Source organism: Athene cunicularia (genome assembly GCF_003259725.1).
Source record: "Athene cunicularia isolate RWA chromosome 1 unlocalized genomic scaffold, athCun1 chr1_part1, whole genome shotgun sequence".
Taxonomy (NCBI): Eukaryota; Metazoa; Chordata; class Aves; order Strigiformes; family Strigidae; genus Athene; species Athene cunicularia.
Window position 1 is genome coordinate 79,580,173 of NW_020799091.1, and position 23,780 is coordinate 79,603,952.

Here is a 23,780-nt window from a genome sequence, read left to right on the forward strand (position 1 = left end):
CTTGGGAGCGGCGGGGGGGCCGCGTCCCGTGAAACTCTCACCCCAAAGCTACGGGGCTCTCTTACTCTGGGAAAAATGGTAACCGGGACACCGGTGAAGACCCGAACCATGAGATCAGCTGCACCACGTATAGAAAGGTGCGGGCTGGGGCTGGTCTTCGGTTTGCGTGTGCGAACAAACGCTTTAAAATCAGCCTGCCGTGACCGCTGTTACCTTCTGCAGAGGCAGGTACTCTCCACAAACAGAATGAGACGTTGAGACAGGCTGAGTAAAACCATTTACTCCAGATGAAGCCCTTCCAGTGTTCCTCCTTCCAGTTCTCCAGAAGCAAATAAAAGGCCACAAGTGCTACGGTAAAAGGAGAATTCACAGGAACTGGAGATGAAGGCTTCAAAATGTTGTGTGGCTTATTTGTGTAGTATCGGATTTGTGAATAGGAGTGTTTGTGATCAACAAGTGGCAGTGTGCTGTTGCAGCACATGCAGGGCTGTCAAGTGGCAGCTCCACAGGAACTGGAAGTTTATGAACTCCAGACCTGCTCTATCCAGAAAACACATTTGCTCTCAAGCACAGCTCTGTTCAAATGCTTGTGTTAGTTATATCTTGATGTTGTGTAATTGCATTTCAAACACTTTGAAAGGTGGAAAACCACAAAATAAGAGCATTGTCACCTTCCAGAAGAAAGTATGGCCTGGAGTTATCTGAAGCCAAGAGTGATGTGTTCAGTAAAAGTGATGTTATTTCACAGTGTCGGGAAATCTATGGGAGACCTACAACCTACCTAAGACTGATTGCTCTACAGCCTGGCTTGTCCAAGTTGATGTTGGGTGATGGTGGTGGCATCTCTCTTTTCTACCAAGATTGTCACTCTGCCTTTCCCACTGGGAGAAGGGGGAAAGAAGAAATTTTGAAACATCTTGATGGAAGTGTTGGATGACAGGGCGCTCTAATTTAAGAGGACAAAGAAATCCTATCTGCTCTGAATAGCTAGGAAGAAGGAAAAGGAAATAGTAAAAATTAGAATCTGTTTTGAAAGAATTAATTATGATTATTTTTTGCTCTTAGAAGTGTAGCTTTCACACTGAACTTTTAACTTTTCTGCTCTGATCACTTCCTGTAAGGGGTTTGCTAGGCACATGAGGCCTTAAAGAAGGAACTTCTGCAAGCCCAAGCTAAACTTCATTTTGCGTTTTGGGAGCAACTGTCAGTGAAGCAGGACTGTTGCCATGTTGATTGTCTGAAACTGGCTGAAAGGATATTTAAGACACAGTTATTAAAAGATAATAGGTGACACTTTTTTGGTTTTATTTAATACGACTCTAGGTGAACAATTTTCTAGAAGGAAGTCACCCTTCAAATAAACTTGTGTAAAAACAAACAAAAGCAAAAAAAACCCTATGCCTTCATTTGGTAAAGTGTTCAAATGTATCTCTGCATGACATACACTCATAATGGACTTTTCAGGAATTTCTTTCAAATTGCTAAGTTGTGAGATACCATCTTTTTGTCCTTCTGAATATACCAGTTGATCAAAATTTTAGGGTTGGTGCTAGTTGTTTTTTGCTAGCAGCAATGTCCAGAAATTGTTTTAGAGGAAAACTGAAGAAAGGGATAACATCCTGTCTTTAAAGTTAACTGGAAGCTGCTAATAATATAATTGAGACCTACTACCCACCTACCCCTCCTACCAGCAGGCAGCTATTGTGTGTGCAAGAGCTGACCAGAAGTGTCCCTTAGAGATCTTACGGAAACAGTGCACTAAATCTATTCAGCAACTGTGCCTTGAAGAAAAAAAAAAATAGGTAAAAGCTCATAAATGTGCCTTACCAGAGAAAATGTTAGTAAAAGACAGAATAGGACTGGAAAACAAACAACTGTATTATCTCAAACTGTACCTGACTTTGTTATCTACCCACTTGGTTAAATCAGGCTTTTGAAGACTTGCTCGCTCATCCTCCATGGCTGCTACTGTCACATAACTCCATTCAAGCACCGCTTAACGCCACTCATGATCACAGGTCAGAGGAATATGACAAGAAACTTTTTTTCACTGTTGGAATTTTTACTTCTTTTTATTTTAGCCATTACTGTTAAAATGACTGCTAATAAAGATTATAGTCCAGCACAGCCAGCAGTTCAGTTATTACGTTTGAAATTTTTGAGTGCCCAGTGGTATACAGACATTTTTAGTAGCTTGGATTTGTCCTAGGACATAAACTAATGTTGAGAAAATGATGCAATGGAAAACTGTTTTCTTATTTTATAGAATGAAACAACAAAAAAAGGGGGGTAGGGAGTGGCAGGGAGGGTCTGTTGGACTGAGTTCCAACATTCAGGTGCACTTTATTCCCCCTCTTTCACCCATTATTGTACTTTATATTTTCCTTTGCAGTTGTTTGTGTATTTAAGCTATTGGGGATTCAATCAACCTTGCTCCACTGAGAGATCTACCTAGCCAACTGATCAGTGGAACCAGTGAACTTTCCGAATATGTTTTACTGTAAACACATGTTTTCTTTTTTTAATATCAAATTGAGCAAATCACTGCAAGAAGTCAGAGGTGCTGTGTGGTAGTTTAGGGTCTGTTCTCCCATCACACCTGGTTTATTTTGTCTGCTGCTCACACCACTGTAGGTATAGAGTTACATACTCACCTGGTCCTAGTCAGTATCTGAATGCTTTGCTCTGAATTGGTCTGACTTCTTTTGGGATAGAATTCATAATCTTCATACTACTCAAGAGGAACGATTTTTTTTCAGCAGCAGCTGAATAAATGGGACATCATTCATGCCTGGATTTGTATCATTACAAGCAACATTAGATCTTTCTCAGTTTGTGAAGGAGGCTGTGTATCTTAAAATTAAGTAGGAGTTGTTCTTCAATGCTCTTCAAGACTCTCACCCCTCTTGTGGCTGTGTTCATATGCCTGTATCTCCCTGAGAGTATTAATGGGTGATAGCACAAGAACAAATGGATATAAATTGGCATCTTTCTTAACAAATCTTTTTTATCTCTTGGAGCTGCCTGAAGCAGTCATATCCCCTCTCAGCTTTTGTTTTATTCAACTGAAGCCAAGTTGTTCTCGTCCTCTGTAAAATAGGTAATTCTTCATAGCTTTTATCATCATATATACCATATATATCTTCACCATGGATGTTAAGACTGTACACAATATAACCTGATGCAGCAGCCATAAAACTTTCCTGGAATTTTAATTGAAACACCCAAGGGTCTCACTTACTTTATAATGGAGCTAGTGGCTCCCAGTGGTACTGCGACAGCTAATACACCCAGTTCTTTCTGTCAACTCAACTAAGATGACCTTGGTTTACTGTAGAAATTCTTGTTGTTCATCTTATATGTTATTTGCTAAAGGCTATCCTATTGGTGACAGCAATGTCACAGCCACATAAAATAGGTTACTTTTCTCATTCCTGTGCACCCTGGATGGCTCAGTCTGCCACTTGTTGCCTTTATCACCAGTGCTGTAAGCTATGTACTCTGAGAGGACAGAATTTATCACTAGAAATGCAGAGGCTCCTCTTGCCACTGACCTGCGCAGTCTACCTTCTCTTGCCTTTTTTCTTCAGGCAAGTATTTAGGCTGCAGGTTCTCCAAGGCCAGGCATTTTTTGCACACTGAGCAGACAGTGACAAGCACATCAGTCTCACTCAGGCCTCTAGGTACTCCCTGCGAAATCCTACATGAATGTCATACAGGGAGGGATCAGAAGCATCCTGTGTCTCCAGTCGGCATTACTTCTCCCCCAACAGCCAGGAGGGTCCATGGCACATTCTCATGGAAAGGATCTGCCTGCTTGAAAGGATCTCCTCTATCTACATTTCTTTCTTTTGCACAAAATGCTGAACTCCTGACAGCAATAGCTGAGCTGATGGGTAGTGGTTCTTCACAGGATAGAAGGACTAACCTGGCAAAACTGGTTTTCCTCCCAGATTTTGGGATCTGGATGAAGTCTCAAAGATCGATTTGACCTTTCTCACTGCCAAAGGTAGGCTTTAACTTGGTGCTTGTCGTGGAAGTCAGAAGAAGTGAAAGACCTTGTCCAGGATAGTATCTATGAAGTTCAACTATGTTCATTATTGGCAGTTTTATGGAACATTTCCCAGTTTTAAGACAAGTTTGTGCTGAAATCTTGTGAGACATTGTATACTTTGTAAAGACACAGTATTTGATTTTGAAGTGACTTATTAAATAAAACGTTGCTGAATTAGTTTGTCTTCCTGTGAAAATGATCACCTTTTGGAAAGTAATGAGATCCTGCTTCCTCCAAGCTTTAGGCATTTTAGCCTTCCAGGGGAGTCATAGCACTATCCAGCTGCATTCAAGGGGATTTTCTGGGATGTGTGCAGCATCACTATCCGGGTGAGTTCAAGGACACTTTCTAGCATGCAAGCAGAACACATGTTCTTTAACTTGTATGCTTGCAAGTGATGTAACCCATCAGCATTTGGATGAACAAAATGGAAAAAAGGTTACTTTATTGTCTATAAATCCACAGGCAGGGTGCTGATTTCTAATAGACACAAACACAGGAGTTGTAGCCGTTCAATGTGCTTTTCCTTCTGTCTGAAGATGGAGTATATGTACTCTTGTAAGCTGCATCACTGGGCTGATGGCAAAAGCTGTGTGACTTTAGAACAACTTATTCCAGCACTGAAGTAATTTTACTTGCCAGGTGATACGACAACTATGTCTTCATTCAGGGTATCTCAGATACATGAGTTTATGCATTTCCTCTGAACTCCCTTCTCTTTCCAATGGCTCTGCTACTAAAGAAAACTCTGAAGTAACATCTTGTATCTTTGAAGTGTATGTTTATATTTATTTTACTATTTGCCTTAGTGATGTCTTCAGTAACTGTTCCAATATGAGTGTAACCCTCACAGATAAGCGCAGGAGGATATGTGCCAAGCACTGCTGTAAGGTGATAAAGCAATGCCTTTGTTTTGCATCAGACTAAAGAATGCAAAAGTTCCTGGCATGTTAATTTTTTTTCCCCACCATGGGGATATTTGCTGTTGTGTATTGGTTCCCTCAATGCCCCAAATCACTTACTACAAAGCTCTTGCAGATATTTTCTGTCAGAAACAACACCAGACTCTTTGAAGAAAGTACATTTAAATCTATGGCCTGGAAAAAAGAGGATTTTGGGTAAGGAAGAGAATTCCATAAAGGGGACAGGCATGTGGTAATGGAGAACTGAAGTAATAGCAAGCAGAGGGAGAAGAGAACTGGAGTCACAGCACCCATTGCCGCATAGAGTAGGTCTAGAAGACTTACACAGTTGTGGTTTTTCATCAGATTTATAATTTTGGCAACCAGGTTTTCCAGCTCTTGCAGCTGTTGATCAGCACAGTGACTTTGAACCCCCTGGGTGTATTGGAAGATTAAATTAACAGCAATTTGTATGGTCAGGAAGTTCGGTACAACCAGAGTGCATGGGACTGTCTGCACTTACACAATCAATTGGCTCGTATGCAGTGGTATAAACCTGCAAGTCACTGGCTTTTACAGGGCTGACTGATGTTCAGAAAGCCACTTTTCTGTAGAATCACCCAAAGCAATAGTACTGTCAGGTATGGCATCATATATTTGATCCAGATTCTTCACATGATGCAAGCTAGAGCAGCCCCATTGGCTTCACTGGTATTAAAAATTACTTATTCTAGCAGGGGACCTGGCTGTATTTTTTGCCTTTGCCATGTTTCTCATTAGAAAGGATTTGTGTTGCACAGTTAATTTATTGCAGATGAAACATGCCCATCTACCCTGTTTCTCCAACCAAATGCAACTTTACATTCCTGTCTAGGAACACTGCCCTAGGTTGGGTGAAATGAAAATGCCTGATGGTGGATACAATGTAAGGGAAATTTAGAAAGGAGTATACAGAGCAATGGATTAAAGTGCATTTGCCTGCTGGAGCTAGTGTTTATCCTTCCTTATGCAGCTCGAAAGCTCGTGGGCAGCTGGTGGCTGTGAGCCAGCCTGGAGTGTGTCGCTATGGTTCTAGGCTGGATTGCTGTTATGGCTGGAAAAAGAACAACAAGGGCCACTGCGAAGGTAACATTAACACTTTATGCTTGTTTTCTCTCCACAGCTGTGTACTCAGTATTAATAAAGGAATTTCATATATGTCTGCCAGAAGTTAATAGAAAAAGGAAAAGAGGGAGATAGAGGGAATGGGGGAATACAGATCACCGGTCTGGGTTCCTGCGCTCATCCTGCCGGCGAGGGTTCCAGGAGATGGGCGTCTTTTTTGCTTTTTTCACTCTTATGAGTGAAATCTCTTAACTCTGTGAGAGAGTGAATAAATCATCTTTGAGCGGTATCTCCTCAAAAATGCAGAGCTTTGTGTAAATAACACCAAACCATAAAAAACATATTCAAAAATTCTTAGGTCCAGAAGGGACCATCTGTTCTAACCTCCTGCACAGCCCTGGTCAGCCTATACTGTTACAGCTATCAAGTAAGTGCCAAAAATGCAGTGTTTTCTAATGCTACATACAGACCCCTACAATGGTTTTCTATTAATTTGTATCCTTTATCTTCAAAGTACACAGCCTCTAAGAACCAGGAGGTTTTAACTTTCTAAAAATATAAATAAAACCCCAGCAATAAGTGCACCTTGACTTGAGCCTGGGTAGCCAGATAGCATTCTGGTCTGTGAGTCATTGGCTTAATGAAGAGTCAGTGGTTCTTAAGACATTTCTGATTTGTAAAAGGCCTGCAGATCCCAAGGAGAAGGTGATGTGGAATCTCTCTCTAGCGATACTTGGGCAAAACACAACAAAATGTAAAAGACATGTTTTGAGAATCTTTTTCAGATGTTGCACCTGTTGTCCCAGAGAGTTTGGCATTGTATATCTGGTGAATTTGAATAGAGGCTTGTCACATTAGGGTTATTCACTGCTGAAAATAAACATACTGGTATCTAAAGGGAAAGATGCCAGAATGTCTCTGCTCTGTATATATAACATGTCAGTTTAAGAAAGGACAAAAGTGATTAATACCTGTATTAATATTTCTGCATTTCTTAATAGCACCTTAGTTTTGATGCAAATGAGTATCTGGAGGGACAACTGGCAAATGTAACCTTGATCAGCCAGTGGAGTACGTTGCTTTTGTACTAAAATACAGTTTTCATAAACTTCTAAGATTTTTCTATGGCAGATTACTTTAAGCCAGCTATAATGTAATTCTGCACTGAAAATCCAGATGCAGCAGTTCTCTGCTTCAGTGTTAATACTCAGCTGGTCTTGTAGTATGCATTCAGAGAGAGAGGTAGTGTTGAAAAATGCCTTAATCTGCCAAATTAGTGGATCAGTACATCTGAATGAATCTTTAAATGTAAGAAAGATACTTGAATTCAAAAGTATGAATTTTAATTATGACTTTTACTATATAGTAACTAACACTGTGAGTTTCCTATTTCCTACAGTTTGCTTAATTACACAAAGTAGGGAGAAGTGCATTCTGGTGCATACTCTTTCACTGTTTTTCCAAAGCTAGTCCTGATTTAAATGCATGTTTGGTTTGTTTTTCCTGAATAACACTCATGTTGACAATCACATTGAGTTTAGGAGCCTTAAGCCTTGTAAAAGTCAGCATTTAATTTCTGAGTAATCATCCAGAGGGCTGAGAGTTAGAAAATTTTTACTTTTTAATGAATCCAGGATAAGCATAACCTTCTCAAGTCATTGTAAACCTGATGCAATTATTCTTACTGGGATGTGTGGTAGGGACAGTTGCCTCATCATCTGACAGATGTGGTCTGGATGTTCTACCATGGAATGGGCACGTTCCTCAGTTGTAACTGAGGAGATCCAAGAGTGGAAAATTGCTGTAGGGTAATATGTCTCCTTTTGCTGCAGGAGAGTGCTATTGCATCTTTCTTACTCCAGATGCCAAGCATAGCGAGTCAAGCAGCTGGTTAGCTGCTTCCCACGTAGGCTTCTTAAAAGCAGGAAAAAGGCAAGAGTACAAAACTAAATGTATAAACATGGCAGAAAAAGCATGAGGGAGAGAGCTAAAAGGAGTTCCTTCTTTTCCAGGTCTTTACAAACCTGGAAAAGTACACACTCATGTAATCTGTGCTAGTGTCACTTTTTTCAAGCAGAAATAATGTGCTGATTAGCAGCTACCATGCCCAAACTAGAGGGAGAGGTATGGTGAATGTTGAACTTGTGCAACAGGTTTATAGGCAACTAAGCAGGGCAAATGTTCTCGAGTATTTCTAACTTTTTCTTTTTCTCTCTCTTTTTTCTCTGCCTGACTCTGCCAGCTATCTGTGGACATGGCTGCAAGTATGGCGAGTGCATAGGACCAAACAAATGCAAATGTTTCCCTGGATTTACAGGGAAAACCTGTAATCAAGGTTTGTGCACATGGGGATATTGCTCCAGAAAGTAGACTGTTGATGTTCTGTCTCTTATCTTGTACTATGGATTGTGTCGTCTTCCAAAACAGTAAAGCTGGATATTTTATTGTTTACATAGAAGAGCTTAGAGTTTAAGGCTCTTGCATCTCCAGCATCCCAGGCAAGCTCTAAGCCTCCTTCTGCACACAGAAGTTTGAAGCTATGTCATGTATCTCCTGTGGTCTGGTGACCAGGAAACTGTCATATTTATAGTCAGAAAATTAAGTCATGGAGAGATTATGTAGGAAATTATTAGAAGACACAAAAGTCAAATCCAGAACCCATGTTATTTTCTTAACTAGCAACCCTTGTTACTTTCTTAACTAACCTTCTCATCAGAAAGACATGCAATTATATGCTAAACATGTAATTTCTCAAGGTGTCTGGGCCAATGCCATCTGTTCGCATATGCTGATTGGTATTTCTGAGAACCAGAACTGGGAGTCTTTAGAATTGCATATTCAGAAACTCCGAATGCACCACTTTCCCTCCATAAACTTTCAATTAGACATGGAAATATTTCAGCTAACACATTGGTGAGAACTCAGCTTTTTTTTCCTGTTGCAATGTATCAGACCCCTCTGTTGGATGAGATGAAAGGAGCAGGTCAGTGTGCGTGGAGAGAGGCCAGCCTACTGCAGTGCAGATGAGTGAACTGCAGGTGCTGTGAGGCAAGCATGACATAAAGGCCACACAAATGGATGAGTCTATACTTGCTACCTTCCTAAGCACCTGCAGCCTTTGCTTGAAAATGTTGCATTGACATACTGAACACACATTTTTCAGAGTCAAAACAACGTGTTTATTACACAATATCTTTTGAACAATATACTATAAAGCTATGTGGTTAAGAATTTTGGAAAACTTCAGCTTTTGCACTTTTGATGTTGCTCACAGGGAAAGAAGTAGATTCCTCAGTACCACTAGACAGGAAAGTGAAACAGCAGCCGTGGTTGTGTGTCGTAGATATGTAGGTATTGCTTACAACTTCAGCCTCTAAACGCAGAACTTTAAACTCAAAAATAATTTGGCAGTTTAAACATTACCAAAAAACAACAGAAAAGCCCCCAGCTTTTAGGTATTTTCTGTGCAGTAATTCAAGCTGCATTTGATATGCCCTCTGTGGGCAACCACAGATCAGTTCTGTGCACTTGCAGTGGATTCAGAGTCTGAGGCTTGGTGGAAGCACCTCACAGACCTACATGTGCAAATTGTCTCTTAGCTCCTTGGGCTGTTCTACCTTATGAAGCATGGCCAGGAATTTTTTAGTGAAGTGTCTGGCACAAGCCAGGAATGTCCCAGAGGCATTGCAATAGTATAGCCATATAGGTGGCCATGTTCCAGCAGCCAGGAATGCTCAGTCACTTATAATTCACCAGCAGATGTAGCATTGGTCTTAACAGCAGAATGCCCTGCTGAGCAAGCTCAAATGAGCTAACTAAAATAACAGAGATAAGGGGACTGTATTAGTCTGCCACCAAGTCTGAGCTAACTTAGCCTTATCTCTATAGGTTCTCTTTTAGAGCTGTGTATACTATCTGTGCATTACTGTGCATTGTCCAAGATAGGTGCAGCTAAGTACTTTTGAAAATGTAGGGTCTAAGAGGAATAACTTTTGTTCCTTAGTTTGCTTTCTAGTTTCTTTGTTAAGAGAGTCTTGGTTATTTAGTGGAGTCACAGTAGCACAAAAATCCAATGTGTTTTGCAAGCTGATAGCTGATAAGTCTGTTCTTTGTCAAACAGACCCTACATTTAAATAATAGAATACAACCCTCTCTTTCTTCCCTGGACTGAGCTGTAACAAACACTTCTGCACATGTATTACCCCTCACAAAGTTTTGCTTAGAATGATCTGGAGTTTTTTCTGTGGTCTGTAGGGGGCATAGACAGATGCTTCTCCCATTAGAAGTGGAGCTGCACAAATTCAGTGCTTGCTTGGAGAGTTGCACCTTTATTGAAATTATATTATTGGTCATATGTGCTATTAAACACATGTTGAACAGGCTGTGTATGTTGGCGCATTCTGCCAATGAGTTCTGTCTGTTTACTAATCAGGTTTCAAAATACAAGTAGAGGTGTCAGTTCACAGAAGTCACAAGCACAGATATTGTCCCCTTGTGATAGGACCAATACCATTGTCAGCACTGCTCTGTCTATACCACACAAATTAAACTTTTTAGTTTTCACTCTGTGAAGGATAGCTATGGGGAATTTGAAATTAGTTTAGTTTCTGGAAAACCTTTTAAATCCTGGATTTTGAGAAGGATTTAGGATCCTTTTATTCTCAGGATTTTTAGATTTTTGAGATTTGTTCTTTTATTCTTAGTCACATAATTCTTATCAAATATTGTACTTCATTTCTGCTACTGATAACCTTGGTGCCAATGTGTAGCACAGAAAAAAAAAAAAAAATCATTGTTTCACTTTATCTCAAGCTGATTTGCTTTGTCTTAGTCTCATGGTTTTCCTTTCTAGTACAGAGGTCAACTGGAGGGCTAAAATCTCCAGCTAGAATCAGAGAAATCTAAAAAAATAACTCTCAGAAAAGAGACTAACTGGAATTCTCTCCTCACCCCTCCACCTCTTCCTAACAAGCTGCCAGATGTGGCCAGAGTTTTCATTAGTTTTTCAGGTGTAGAAGTCTGTGTATGTAAGTTTTGCTAGCAGTCTTTCAGCCAGATGGTCTGCTAACTCTCATCTTGCAAAGGGCTGGCTCATTTTCAATCCAGGCAATTTTACTGTGGGGAATTCAAGGCTATAGGCAACATTATCCATCTATATGTATGAATATATGTGTACAAACCCAGCACTCACTTCATTCTAATAACTTCTGCAGATCTGAACGAATGTGGACTGAAACCACGGCCCTGTGAACACAGATGTATGAATACACATGGCAGCTACAAGTGCTATTGTCTCAATGGGTATATGCTTATGCCAGATGGCACGTGTGCAAGTAAGTAATAGAGCTGATAGGACAAGCACACCAAAATCATCTAATCTCATTTGATCCCAGCAGATTTTCTTTTTGAGATTAATGGATTTAGCTTATTCAGGATAGGGTCTTTGCCTCTGCTCTCTGTTACTGGCAGCAGCTGAAAGAGGCTTTCTATTTGGCAGTTCTTGGGTGAAGTAAACTAGGTCATACTTGTATTTTGATGTTCAGGGAAATTTTTGTGCTGCTAGAAGTAAAAATCTTTGATAGGTTACTTCAGATGAAGGACAGCTAGTATAATCTTGGTGCATAGTCCTGCCATTTCATATGTTGACTAAGAATGAATTAATCTATCCAAGCAAAGCACTAATGTAGACTACATTTTACTGTGCTGAATTTCATACCATTATTCCTTGGTTTACCTTTCTGTGCTCCCTGACTAATATATTTTATCTGTGTTGATATGCTTTCCACAGTTACCACCAGCTTCTTGCAAACATTTGTTCATTGAGCTAAGGCTTATCTAAACTGTTTTTCTAGCTATTTTCTTCTCTTTAAGCCAGCATGTAGTGGAAAGCATTCTGCTTTCTTATCCAACCTGATTTTTCAGATCTGAGGAAGCTTCTTATTTTTCAATGACACTGTTTTGTTTGTAGAAAATACTTTTTTTTCTTTACCTGAGCTGTTCCATACAGATATTTTAGCTTTGAATTTCACAAAACCCTTGGTAACATGGTGATGGCCCTTTATGGAGTCCACTGGACTAGAGCAGATGCATCAGTTGGACAAGGAAGCTAGCTGGTCTCAGCAGTGGAACAATCTGCTTGAGAGGTCTCTCCCAAACCAATGGGATGTAGCTGTATGGGGTGCAGCACAGTCTTTCACATGGATATGACAGAAAACCATAAACTCTGAAAGGCTTTGACCTCCAAACCTTGGAGACAGCCATTCACCAGGCAGGGTGTCCATCTGGTGAGTTTGCTGTCAGTCTTGGGATAACCAGAAAAATACTCAGCCTTGGCAAACACTTGCAGGAGTGCAGGGTCTGCAGCTCAAGGGCAGGTGGGAAAGCCAGAGCTCCTACTCCCTCTCTCTTATGAAAGGGAGACTGAAGTTGCCACAAAAGGAGCCTGGGGCCAGAGTTTTTGGAGAGTTTCCCTTCCCTGCATCACAGCTCAGGGTCGTGACTCTGCATTACTAAGCATGGTGTGTGTCACTGGCAGACAACAGCTGCAGGGCCCCGTGATCCCTGAGAAATGGATATATACTCCTTCCATGTCATCCAAGATAATTTGTGTATCTGCTGACATCATACACAGCAGTTTTCAGTAAGACCACTGTCTTAAGGACAGCTGAAGTCGGCAGAAGCCAGAACTACAGTCAAAAGAAACAATCTTTTGAGCTCAGCAGCAGCTTTGTCTGTCCATTACTCACTTCTGCTCCTCTGAGCACAAAGACTTGCTGCAGCCACGCTTCTGAACCATCAGAAAACTAGATCCAGGGCATAACTTACTATTTCTGCTGCATTAGTTTTAATCCAGTTTTAGTTCAGGACTTGTTTCCTGATTTAAGAAACACTGCATTTGTACCAAATTTGTTCCAAATGCGCAGTTGCAACATCACTTGCTTAAGCCAGCAAAAAAAGCTGAATTTCTCAGCAGCAGTGGTAGCCAGTGTCAAGTATATGTAAAAAAATTGCCTGAGCAGCTGTGAGCCCTGAAGTGTTTCCCTTTGTCACACAGAAACATTATTTCTCAGTGAAACCCTGACAAATACTGACACAGAATAAAACCAAATTTCAGGGGGAAAACCAGGTTTGCTGTAGAAGGGAAGTCTTCATTCTTCACAACTCTAGTTAAGGGGGCCAAACATGTTCATCTGGCTTGTGCTTCATTAACCCAACCCATCTGCCACCTTCCAGTTCCAAAGAGCCTTTATTTTCTTCAGCAGAAACTGTGATTTTAAAATGAAGTAGTAAATTATTTGCTCAAGTAAAAATTATCCTTGGTTAAGTTTAGCAGCCTTCTATTTCACTTGATGCTAACTTAAGCTTGTGCTTAGATGAAATACTGGGTCATTTAGCCAACTGTATAATTCTCATCATTTTATTCAGGCAAACATTCTGAGCATATTGTTGCTCCTTTTGAATCAAATTCACCATTATGTAGTCTCCTTAGCAAGATGAAGTCCACCTAGTCTGAGCAGTCAGGCTTATCTGCAACCATGCCAAGGGGCCATGGAGCTGGAAGAAGGATATCAGAAGAATATGGCTTTGGGCCACAGAGAACCATTGCTTAAAATGGTTCTCTGTGGTTAGTACATAACCACAGAGGTTAGAAGGTTAGTAACTAACACAACATCATCCAAATTCTGGAGGAAGATATTAGATCGGATTAGCAGTTCATCTAAGCCAGTATTATGTCTAACCAAAGCCAGGAATAGGAAAACAAAAGAGAAAACAAAAGAGAAAACAGGCAATTACCAGTTAGAGAAGAACACTTTTTAGTAAATTTCTTTATTCCCACTTAGAAAGTACATAATGTGCCAAAGTATTATGATTTACAGTCCCTTTTTAAACTCTTACTGCCTGTATGTTCTCATTCATACAGAAGTAAAATGCTTTTGCAGATACAGTAAATTCTTGTCCTTGAATATTCATCACTTATTCTAAACAAACCAGCCTAAGAAAACAAGTTTATCACAGATTAAACAGATTAATTTTAATAGCACACAGAACTAATATGCATTGTATTTTATACTCAAATCACAAATAAAGTGGCTGTAGCTATATATTGCACCAGCACACATCACTGTCTTTTCTATACACTATTATGCACTGTTCTAAAAGTGCTAGTACCTTTGACAATAAACATGTTGCATTTTAAAATAAGTTTCATATCTTATTCTACCTAAGCAGTGAGGCAGTTTCAAGTTCTTGCAGTTGGTTTCTGTCTCAAATAAATTGACAACTGTTCCAGGCTTTCAACTTACAAAGAACCTATATACAATTCTGTTTCTCTGAACACAGCCAGAGTGAAGTAGCTGGAAATACTTTCTCTGCACACACCTCCATCTGTTCCAGTACACACTTCCAAATGCTACTTCTCTCCCTGGCATCATAACACTGATGCTTTCTGGGTATCTTCAGGATTTTAGAAATGTCTACCCACATACTTAATATTTTTCTCCTACTCTTCTAGTAGGAAAAATATGTCACATAGATCTCTCAGACGGTATCTAGACGCCTACATTTCTATTTAGATGCTGAGCAAAATAATCTCCAATAATATGGCCTCCTAACCAACCTTGGTGGCAACCAAGATTTCTGTTCTGGCTAGTGCCTCATTAGATTCAGATATCTGTTCCATAAAGTGTCAAAATAAAGGACAGTTTCTAAGTCCATCAGGCTAAATAGGTTTTAAAATCAAGTTCTGTACTAGAAACATATTTACTGGTAAGCAATCATTTCACTACTGAGTAGCAGTTTTCTGTAAGGTGAAACTGTTTCAATGGAAAATGTAAACCCCACTTTTTTTTTTTCTACTTTTAGCAGTTCAGTCTCTGAATTTAAAAGGTAAGAATTCACAGAACAGGGATCAAAATAAAAAGGAGGAATAATGGCAGATAAGGAAAGAACAAAGTGAAGGAGAATGTTAAGATATATCCCATAGACTCCTGAATTGTTAATGTATAAACAGCTTGATTTATGATGAACGGAATTTTGTTGTTCTGATTAATTTTCTGCATTCACCCAGATCTAACTTAATTTTAAGTGTGTATCCCAGCCTAGAATTTTGCTCTTTTTGTTATTTTAAATACTGTTTTGTTATTTTAAATACCGTTTCCAGGTTCTAGGACATGTGCCATGGTGAAATGCCAATATGGATGTGAAGAAGTCAAAGGGGAGGTGCAGTGTCTTTGTCCATCAGGTGGTCTTCAGTTGGGACCAAACGGAAGGACATGCATTGGTATGGTTAGAGAGCTCACCCTCAAGCTTCTTTTCTATAGGATCCCCAAAACCTCAAGATTCTGGGGAAAGGTTAAGTAGTTAGCCCTCCTCACTGGCTTGAATAATGCTTCTTGTTACTCACTGTATGATATGAAGCTTGCATGCTTTTTAATAACTGTTCTTGTAATACTGGCCATGTAATTCTTTGGGTATGTCCCATCCCCAATAAATAATTGAAAGTTTTGTCATGGTTTGGAGTCATTAACAGATTCAGTTTCTCCCTGTTGCTATGAGGCCATTAAATACAATGCTTTGCCCGCAGGAAGCTGTCCTACTGACATAATGCCTTATAGGGTTGAGGTGGTGTGTTTGGATGGGGTTTTCTTTTATTGTGATGACTCATAATACAAACTTCTGAATTTTTCTCCAGCCTCAGTATCACTTTACCATGTAATGAAGAAAGCATTGCTTATAACTCTTGATACTGTTCTGTGATACTGTTTGACATTGTCATCTGACAAAGCAGTGCTATAGCATTGTAATTCAATGTTGAAATTGTACCCATTTTAATACTGAAGCTAAATGAGCTCCTTTCAAAACGCAATAGATATGAAACAAACCCTCCAAAGCAGACCACTTCAACAACTAGAGAAGGGGCAGTGAAGTGCATGTCAGAGAGTAGCAAGAGCAGTGTAACCATCTCTAGGTGACCCTGCTTGAGCAGCGCAGTTGGACCAGATGACCTCCAGAGGTCCCTTCCATCCTCAACCATTCTGTGAAAAACTTTTTTGCAACAAGTGCTATTTACTAACATGTCTTTAGCAACATACTTCATAATACTGATGATTTTACATGTTTTACATTCTTACTGTCACAATGATGCAGGTCTTTCAGATCATAAAGGGCAACTTGGACATGATATGTTACAGGCAAAGAAGAATAACAACAGCTAATCCATTTCATATGCTGCTCATCAATAAATACTGGTTGAATGATCTCTACAGCTTAAAGAACATTATAGATGTTGAGAGATGTTTAACATTCAAATATAAAAATATTAATTTTAGCTCCAACAGCCAAAACAACATTTTACTTAACATTTCAAACAAAAGATAAATTAAATAAATACATCGACCAAGAATCGCTGCTGTATAGAAGGACAGTTATTAGATGAATCATTCTCTTTAACACACAACTGTAATTTCAAGTCACATATGAAGGTTGTATGGCCTGGGACTACTTTATCACTTTTAGGAGCTATCAAATAAACCCATATGGATACTTGGCTCAGCTTCCAAACAAAGACTCCAAAATGAGAACATTATTTCTTTCTTTCAAATGGAGTTTGTAATTGGAACTGTCCTGCTTTGAGTAATTAGCAAGGCTCTCGGACCACCACCAGTCACTGTTAATATTTGTTTGAATTATTTAAGAGCTATGTGAAGGTAAAATTGTAGACATATATATTTAAATACAACAGACAAGATGAATTATTCTCTTATATCTCTTACTGAATTATTCAGGCAATTATTCTTTTGTATTGAGTTTATTTGTATTTACCTTGCCTGCTCAAATGGATTTGTGAGAATGCTGATACATACAATAGAAGTTAAAAAAGAAAAAAAGATATGTCCAGTTGTTGGAAATATCAGATCCCTTATTTCTGCATGACTTGTGGTATGTCATCAGTTCTCCATCTCTAAAATAAGATAGCATCCTCTTGCTGTATAGCATAATAGATGCTTAATATACTGTAAGATGCTCTAATGCTCTAGTATTAGTCACAGAAACACTATAAACATAAGCATTTGAAAATCCCTGGCTATTAGTCTTAGTTTAATTCTTCTAAGAAGCTGTATTATTCTTGGACCTGCAGAGCAGCACATTCATGTGGCTTACTTTTCCTCTTCTACATGTGCATAGGTGAAGGAAAAAAAAACCCCAAACAAGTATAGATCAAAATTTTTAATTAAACCTAAACCTGTTGTTTCTAAGAGTACAGTGAGTCTTCAGCGTTCACTGCAAGTCAGAAGCTTCACGCTAAGATCGAGTGCAGCAGGCTTGTCCTTTAGCTTGTGACAGACCCTGGTCCTGGCAGAGGCATGGGGAAATGAGAACCTGGAGAGGTCTGGGAACGCCCTGGAGGCTAGGGAACAGAGGCCCCTCTTCAGAAGTGTGTAGCACAGGCAGAAAGAGGGGTTTTGACTACAGGTTTGTTTAAATATTTTTCTGTTGTTGTCCACTTCCATTTGATCACCAACAAAATAGTAGAAATGATAAATAGACTGACTGTGGTGTCCAGCAGCACCTCACAGCAGTTCTAAGCTGTAAAGGGCAGTAGCGTGGCACAGTATATTATGTGCAAAGTCACTGCTATGTGCTAGAATGTGATAGAGAAGGAAGGACAAATGCCAAATATTATTATTGGCACTATTTTAAATTTTACATTACAATAAAACAAGTCAAATTAGTAACATTTAATTTTGGTGGCTCTTGAATAATGTTCATAGGCTCCTCCTATACCAAGCTTCCTCCTTCTCTTTCCAAAACAACTGTCCTTGTCATATACCTTGCTGGGCAGGCCACTTGCAGTCTGGAAACTCTCCCCACTATGTCTTGACTTAGCCCAGCAAGGGAAATTGCAAAGATTCAGTAGAAGAGTTTGCTGCTGCTCTCCATTTCCTGTTTCTGGGGCTTTCTCTTATTCTCTGACATTTCCCTTGTCATGGAAATAATGGAATTTGTGGTCTTCCTCCTGACCCTGCTCCATGACCTTAAGGCATATCATTGTCCCCACTGTGGAGAATCCCCACTGCCAGTTACCCTAGCTTTTACCATGCCAAGTCAAAAAAATCTTCCATAAGGTTAGTTCACATTTTGCTCCTTCATTCATATGGGCACATGCAAAAGCTATCCAAAAGTGTGAAATTATAGGACTTATTTATTAAACAACTTCTGATAGCCAAGACCAAACTACTTCCGTTCCAGTCCCAACTAGTTCTTGCTTTACCATTTTATCTTCTCATGGATCTGACCAGCATCTCTTCTCCTGCTTTAGACATTGATGAATGCTCCACTGGCAAAGCTGTCTGCTCTTACAACCGCAGATGCATCAACACATTTGGAAGCTTCTACTGCAAGTGCCAGCTTGGTTATGAACTGAAATACGTCAGCAACCATTATGACTGTGTAGGTAAGATTTAGCCCATGGACTTTCCTTATTAATTCTTTTTCATTCCCACACTGTGCATCCTTCCTGTTGTTGCCTGAAGCATGTTAGCCTAGTCCAGGGGTACTGCCTCAGAAATGGATAAAAGATGTCACACCAAGAATATTCTTGATGGCACTTTGAATTTTTCTCTGGGTTTTCTCTGTGGCCTAATGAAAAACCTAATCACTGGAGCTTGCAGATTCAATTGCCTCATTGTACTAAGTCAAGATGTGCAAGTTAGCAACAGCTGACTACGAAGAAGTGCTATTTCTGGTACGGGTTTAGTTAAAGAGCCTTTTTTTTGTCCTCTTGGCTTTCAACCTGTGATGAGCAAGCAGTCCCACAATCTTATTTTGCTTTATTTTGTCTTGTTAATCAGGAATGTGTATCAGGTGCCTTCATGACTTTAAAAACAGTTTGAGACTTTTTTTTTTTTGAAGTATGACAATAGTAGATTTTAATTACTTTTCCAGTCTCTCTTGCATGCCTAAGTTTCTCCCAAAGAAAAATAAATAGAGGCAAAAAGTTATCTTGATATGCTCAGGTGTTAAAACAAATGTTAAAACTCCTGTTTCAATCCATTAGCTGAATAGTAGGAGAACAGCAAAATATAAGTTACTGCAGCAGGCACTGCAGCAGTATTGTTCAAGCAGTTGATTACACAGGGCCTGGAAGGGTTGGGACTACTACAGGAAGTGCATACAAAAGAGAATTCATCGGTTTTGTTTATATTTGCTTGGTATTGGGAGTTAGGGGTGGGAGGAAGATCATAAGGAAGGATTTGGAGACTCAAGTTTGCATTTCCTGTTGTATGCAAACCCTGAGTCTTAAAGTGGAAAAAATACTTTTTCATACAATATGTGTGCATGGGGGAAAAACTGGAGAGATCTCAGTAGTCAGGATTTTACCTGCAAACCTGAATCTCACTTTCAGATGTACCATATTTTTGAGTCAGTCTTCCTGCTACTTGTCTCCTAGCTGACTTACATTATGAGAGGACCTGTCAGCTGCTAAAAATGAAGCAATCTGGATAAAGTACAAGTGGTGCAAAAATGTGTGCACAAACTTGGCTCCCTTGTGGGAGAATTAAGGACCATCTTTGTGACGTAGTAAAATAAGCAAAAAGGAGAACAAAATCAATTACTCTTGATGCCTGTACATTTTGCTGTCAGTTGAATGTAGTATTTTCTACTGATTTTTTCCTGATTATATTTTTTTCATACAGTGTCATATGTATGCTGGAAGGTTAGAGAGAGAGAGAGAGAGAGAGAAAGAGAGGGAAAATCATTGTGGCATGTTCAGGGTTACTTTCCACTGCATTTCTTCGACAGTGAATGAAAAAATTAGAAAAATTTGGCGAATTGTTTTTTAATTGTTCTCACATTTGCTTGGTGCCTTTTGCATTTTATTAATAGAAGACTGTGTACAGCCTACAGTTTGAATCTGGTTCTGTCAGAAAATCACTGCATTCGCTTTGTCTTTACTGTGATGTTCTGCATTCTCCATGGATGCATATGCCAGTAGTTGTGCAGTTGTTGCTGATGCTAAGCATTCTCTCCTAGTGTGAATTCTTCTGCTTCCAATGTTCTTTGGACTGTCTTGGTCTAACACTAGTGCTTCCAATATCTGGAAACAGATGGCTGGCATAAACAGGCTGTCATGAAGCTTGGGTTTCAACACAGTGTTCAATGAAGCATTTCTATCTTTCCCTAGATGTAAATGAATGTGTGACAAATACACACAGGTGTAACTTCCATGCAGAGTGCCTCAACACCGAAGGATCCTTCAAGTGTAAATGTAAACAGGGGTACCGAGGAAGTGGATTCAATTGTTCTGGTGAGTACCACTGGATGTCAGGAATAGGACTATATAGTTTTTCTCCAATAACTGATGGCTATAAGGCGTTTTCTAGGAAACAGTGCTACAATACCAACCAAGCAAGACCTCTCCACAAAATAATATATTAATTGTAAGAGTCATTACATAGTTAATACAAGTATTATTTTTCAAATTAATTTTGCTTATGAGTCCTCAAGTCTCATAGTATCACTAGGAATTGCAAGTACAACGGAGAAGAGAATTTGTCCTGAAAAAACACAGAAAATAGCTTTAAAAAATCTACTGTCTGTTTTCCTTGAACTCCCACGGCTAGCCCCTTGAAGGGCTGTGCAGTCCCTTCCAGAAGAGTTTCAAGCTAACTTTGGAAAATGTGATAGAAGGGAACAAAGACATGACTTGTGTGCTAAACTATTTTCACTTATAATTTTGGCTTTGTTTGTCTATTGGATATTGAAGACCTCCTATAAAGATGTCATTGCCTGGTTCTAACTGAATATGACCTTTCAAGAAGAAAGACGGAAAGGCTGTTCTTGTCTTTATATTTAAAATGAACCTTGTAATTTAACCTTTATTAAACCTGGCAGAGGTTTTTCCTGCAAGGTCATTAGAGATATTCTCCTCAGGAGGACATCTGAGGCCTGCTCAAATTTTTTTAATAAAAGGCATTGTGAAAACATTTTAAAAGTTCTTATCTATAGCAGATGAAATTTACAGAATATATATACCTTTTTTTCCCATGTCTTTTTCAACTAATCCTTGATCAGGTATGTATTATTGTTATACTTCATGGTCATGGATGTTCTATGAGTTTCTCTATTGATATTCCTACTCCCATTATAATAGTAATTGAAACCTCCAATATTGCATTGATAAGTTAAACCTGTTAAGTTTCTACTTCCAGTAAAAGATGTTGACTTTTAATGAGGAAAAACTAAACACACAAAAACCTGACTGGTACTGAAGAGTTTGATTTGGACACAGATTGCCACAGAAGAGCTCAGAAGGTTCTTCATGCTCAAATTCAGTGTTATGAGCCAGTTTCCTTGCTAGACCACATCCCTTGTGATATGTCACTGCAGCTTACTGCAATGGGGCTTGAGACCTGACTGAATATCAAAGCAAACTGACATGACACATCTTGATATGGTTCTGTTAAAACAAAATGTACCACAGATTAAATGTTAAACAAATACATTTCTGAGCAAAAAGGTCTGGGTTTGGGGTTTTTTGGGTTTGTTTGTTTGTTTGTTTGGGGGTTTTTTAATGAGAAGCTGAAAATTTCAAAGGGAAATCTCCTTTTGACTAAGTCTATGTATAAATGTTCTGTCCTCAAGCAGAAACAATTCAACAGGAATGCTTCTCTTATTATGTGCAAAAGAAATATTTTAGCTTGTTGAGATGCTATGACACATTTTTTAATGTCTAGCCCTGTAAAAAAATCAGTGCTGAAGACAGATGATTTCTGTCTTCTCACTGGTCTTTCCGTTAAATTGTTTGCTGTCTCTCTGCATACTTTCTCATGTCATATTTCCAATTACTGAAGACCATTAGTTGTTTAGAAGAAGGAGCCATGCATTCATAAACTTAGTAGAACACAATAAATGGAAAAGAGATTTAATGCAGAGAGGATAGAGAAATAACATACAGTAATGAGAGAAATCAGAGCCATAGGCAGAAAGTCAAAAGGCAAAGGTCTAGCTAGAAAGATGTATGCAGCAATAGAAGGGAAAAAACCCAGAGTCGGTGGTAGGTAAAACCAGAAAAGCAGTGGTGCTAAAAAAAAGACGGGTTTCTCTGGTGGTAATTCCCACACATACACCATTTTTTTAAAGAGAAGAGGAGGAGGGAGGTACTTTTAACCTTAATGTTTCAATAGTTTATTTTTACTTCAATCCTCAAAAAAATCTGATCAGTGTAACTAATGGGGGCAGGACATGCATTTTGTTGTTGGGGAAAATGTTTTTTCAGTGACATAACAATTAGATACCAGTCTACACTGAAATGCTAAATGTTCTCCATGTCATACAGCAATTATGGAAAAACCTTGGCTTTACTGAAGCCAAAGGAAGTTTTGCTACTGGATTTAATAGGATGAGGACACCATCCTGGGAATTTGGGAGCTGGAGTCTGTGTCTTCACATTCCTTTTGGTGGCAGTTACTGCAATTCCTGCAGCCCATTCCATCACCCAACAGATGGGCCTGGGGTTATGCTGAAGCTAAATGAAAGGCTTCTTAAATATGTCTTCAGTACTCTACATAATTATTCCCACAGGGTCCCATTTTCACAGGGAAGCATTAATTCTTTATAGCAATTGTCTCTAGTATATAAAAAACTGTGTACCATGGCAGCAGTATTAGCTTTTTATAAAAAATGAAAACCATTTCAATATATATCTTAATTTTTAAACTATGAAATGACAGTAATTAAGCACATTGTTTATAATGAAACTTCTATGGCTTCATCTCCTCATGCTACAAAATAACCTAATAAATCAGGTAATGTAAAATTCGCCTTTGCACAAATTTGGGGATATTCTTTCATTTAATTTGTATGTCAATATACTAACTTACGAGAAAGCTGCTGAAACATCAGGCTGAAAACAGTGCTGCTTGCATGGATATGACCTGTGCTTGTTCAGGCACTGTTTTGCCATTCAACACTCCTATATGCATGAAATGTTGGAGGCTGTTTCTGAACTGTCTCTAGGATACATTTCATTTCAGAATCCATAGAGATGTAACCTTTCAAATGCTCCCTAAATGAGTCCTGGCCATTTCCACATCTGGCCTCTATCTTGCTGCAATCTGTTGCTGTTCTCAGGTTCGTGTGTTTCCTGATTTCCTATTGTGCACTGAAATTGAAAAACCACATTTCCCTCACCACATGCTTCTATGTGTATTTCAGCTTTTATTTAAGAATAGAGTCTCACAAGCTTCCATAAGCAATTAAGATTCCTGGGGGGAAAATGAACTTATTTTTGATTCACTTTTTTTGTACAGAAACCAGTACAAAATCACCACAAAAAAAACAGGAAAAAGCAGTACTAACTTAAAGCCTACAACTTCAGGCGTCACTCTAAGGAACTCAACAGTAACACTCATTGCCTGGCTGGGGGCAGAGGTTACTGTTCTTCCTTATGCTTTACTGGGTATCTAAATGGCAATACAAAGTCATGCCAACTCTCTCTGTGCCTCTTGTATTAGTCATGTTCCTATTTGCTCATAGGGTAACCTCTAAACCCCATATATGATTTTGCTTTCTTATTAACTTGCCACTCCTGAGAAAAGGTGGATTTGACATAATGAAATTTCAAAGCTTAAAAAGTGGTTCTGTCATATCACTGGTGAGATTCTTACAGTACAATTCAGTATGGAGCCAAATACTTCTGTCATCCTTTAATAAATAAC

At 39.1% G+C, this 23,780-nt stretch overlaps 1 protein-coding gene across 1 annotated transcript in view; it reads left to right on the forward strand.

Moving 5' to 3' along the window:
- EGFL6 (EGF like domain multiple 6) overlaps nucleotides 1-23,780 on the forward strand; it is a 99,735-nt gene that overhangs the window by 54,173 nt on the left and 21,782 nt on the right. The window contains exons 2-7 of the mRNA XM_026846168.1: nucleotides 5,969-6,081; nucleotides 8,303-8,395; nucleotides 11,274-11,393; nucleotides 15,221-15,340; nucleotides 18,380-18,514; nucleotides 20,246-20,368. Of these exons, the coding sequence (XP_026701969.1) occupies nucleotides 5,969-6,081; nucleotides 8,303-8,395; nucleotides 11,274-11,393; nucleotides 15,221-15,340; nucleotides 18,380-18,514; nucleotides 20,246-20,368 (704 nt within the window). The remainder of the gene's footprint in view (nucleotides 1-5,968; nucleotides 6,082-8,302; nucleotides 8,396-11,273; nucleotides 11,394-15,220; nucleotides 15,341-18,379; nucleotides 18,515-20,245; nucleotides 20,369-23,780) is intronic.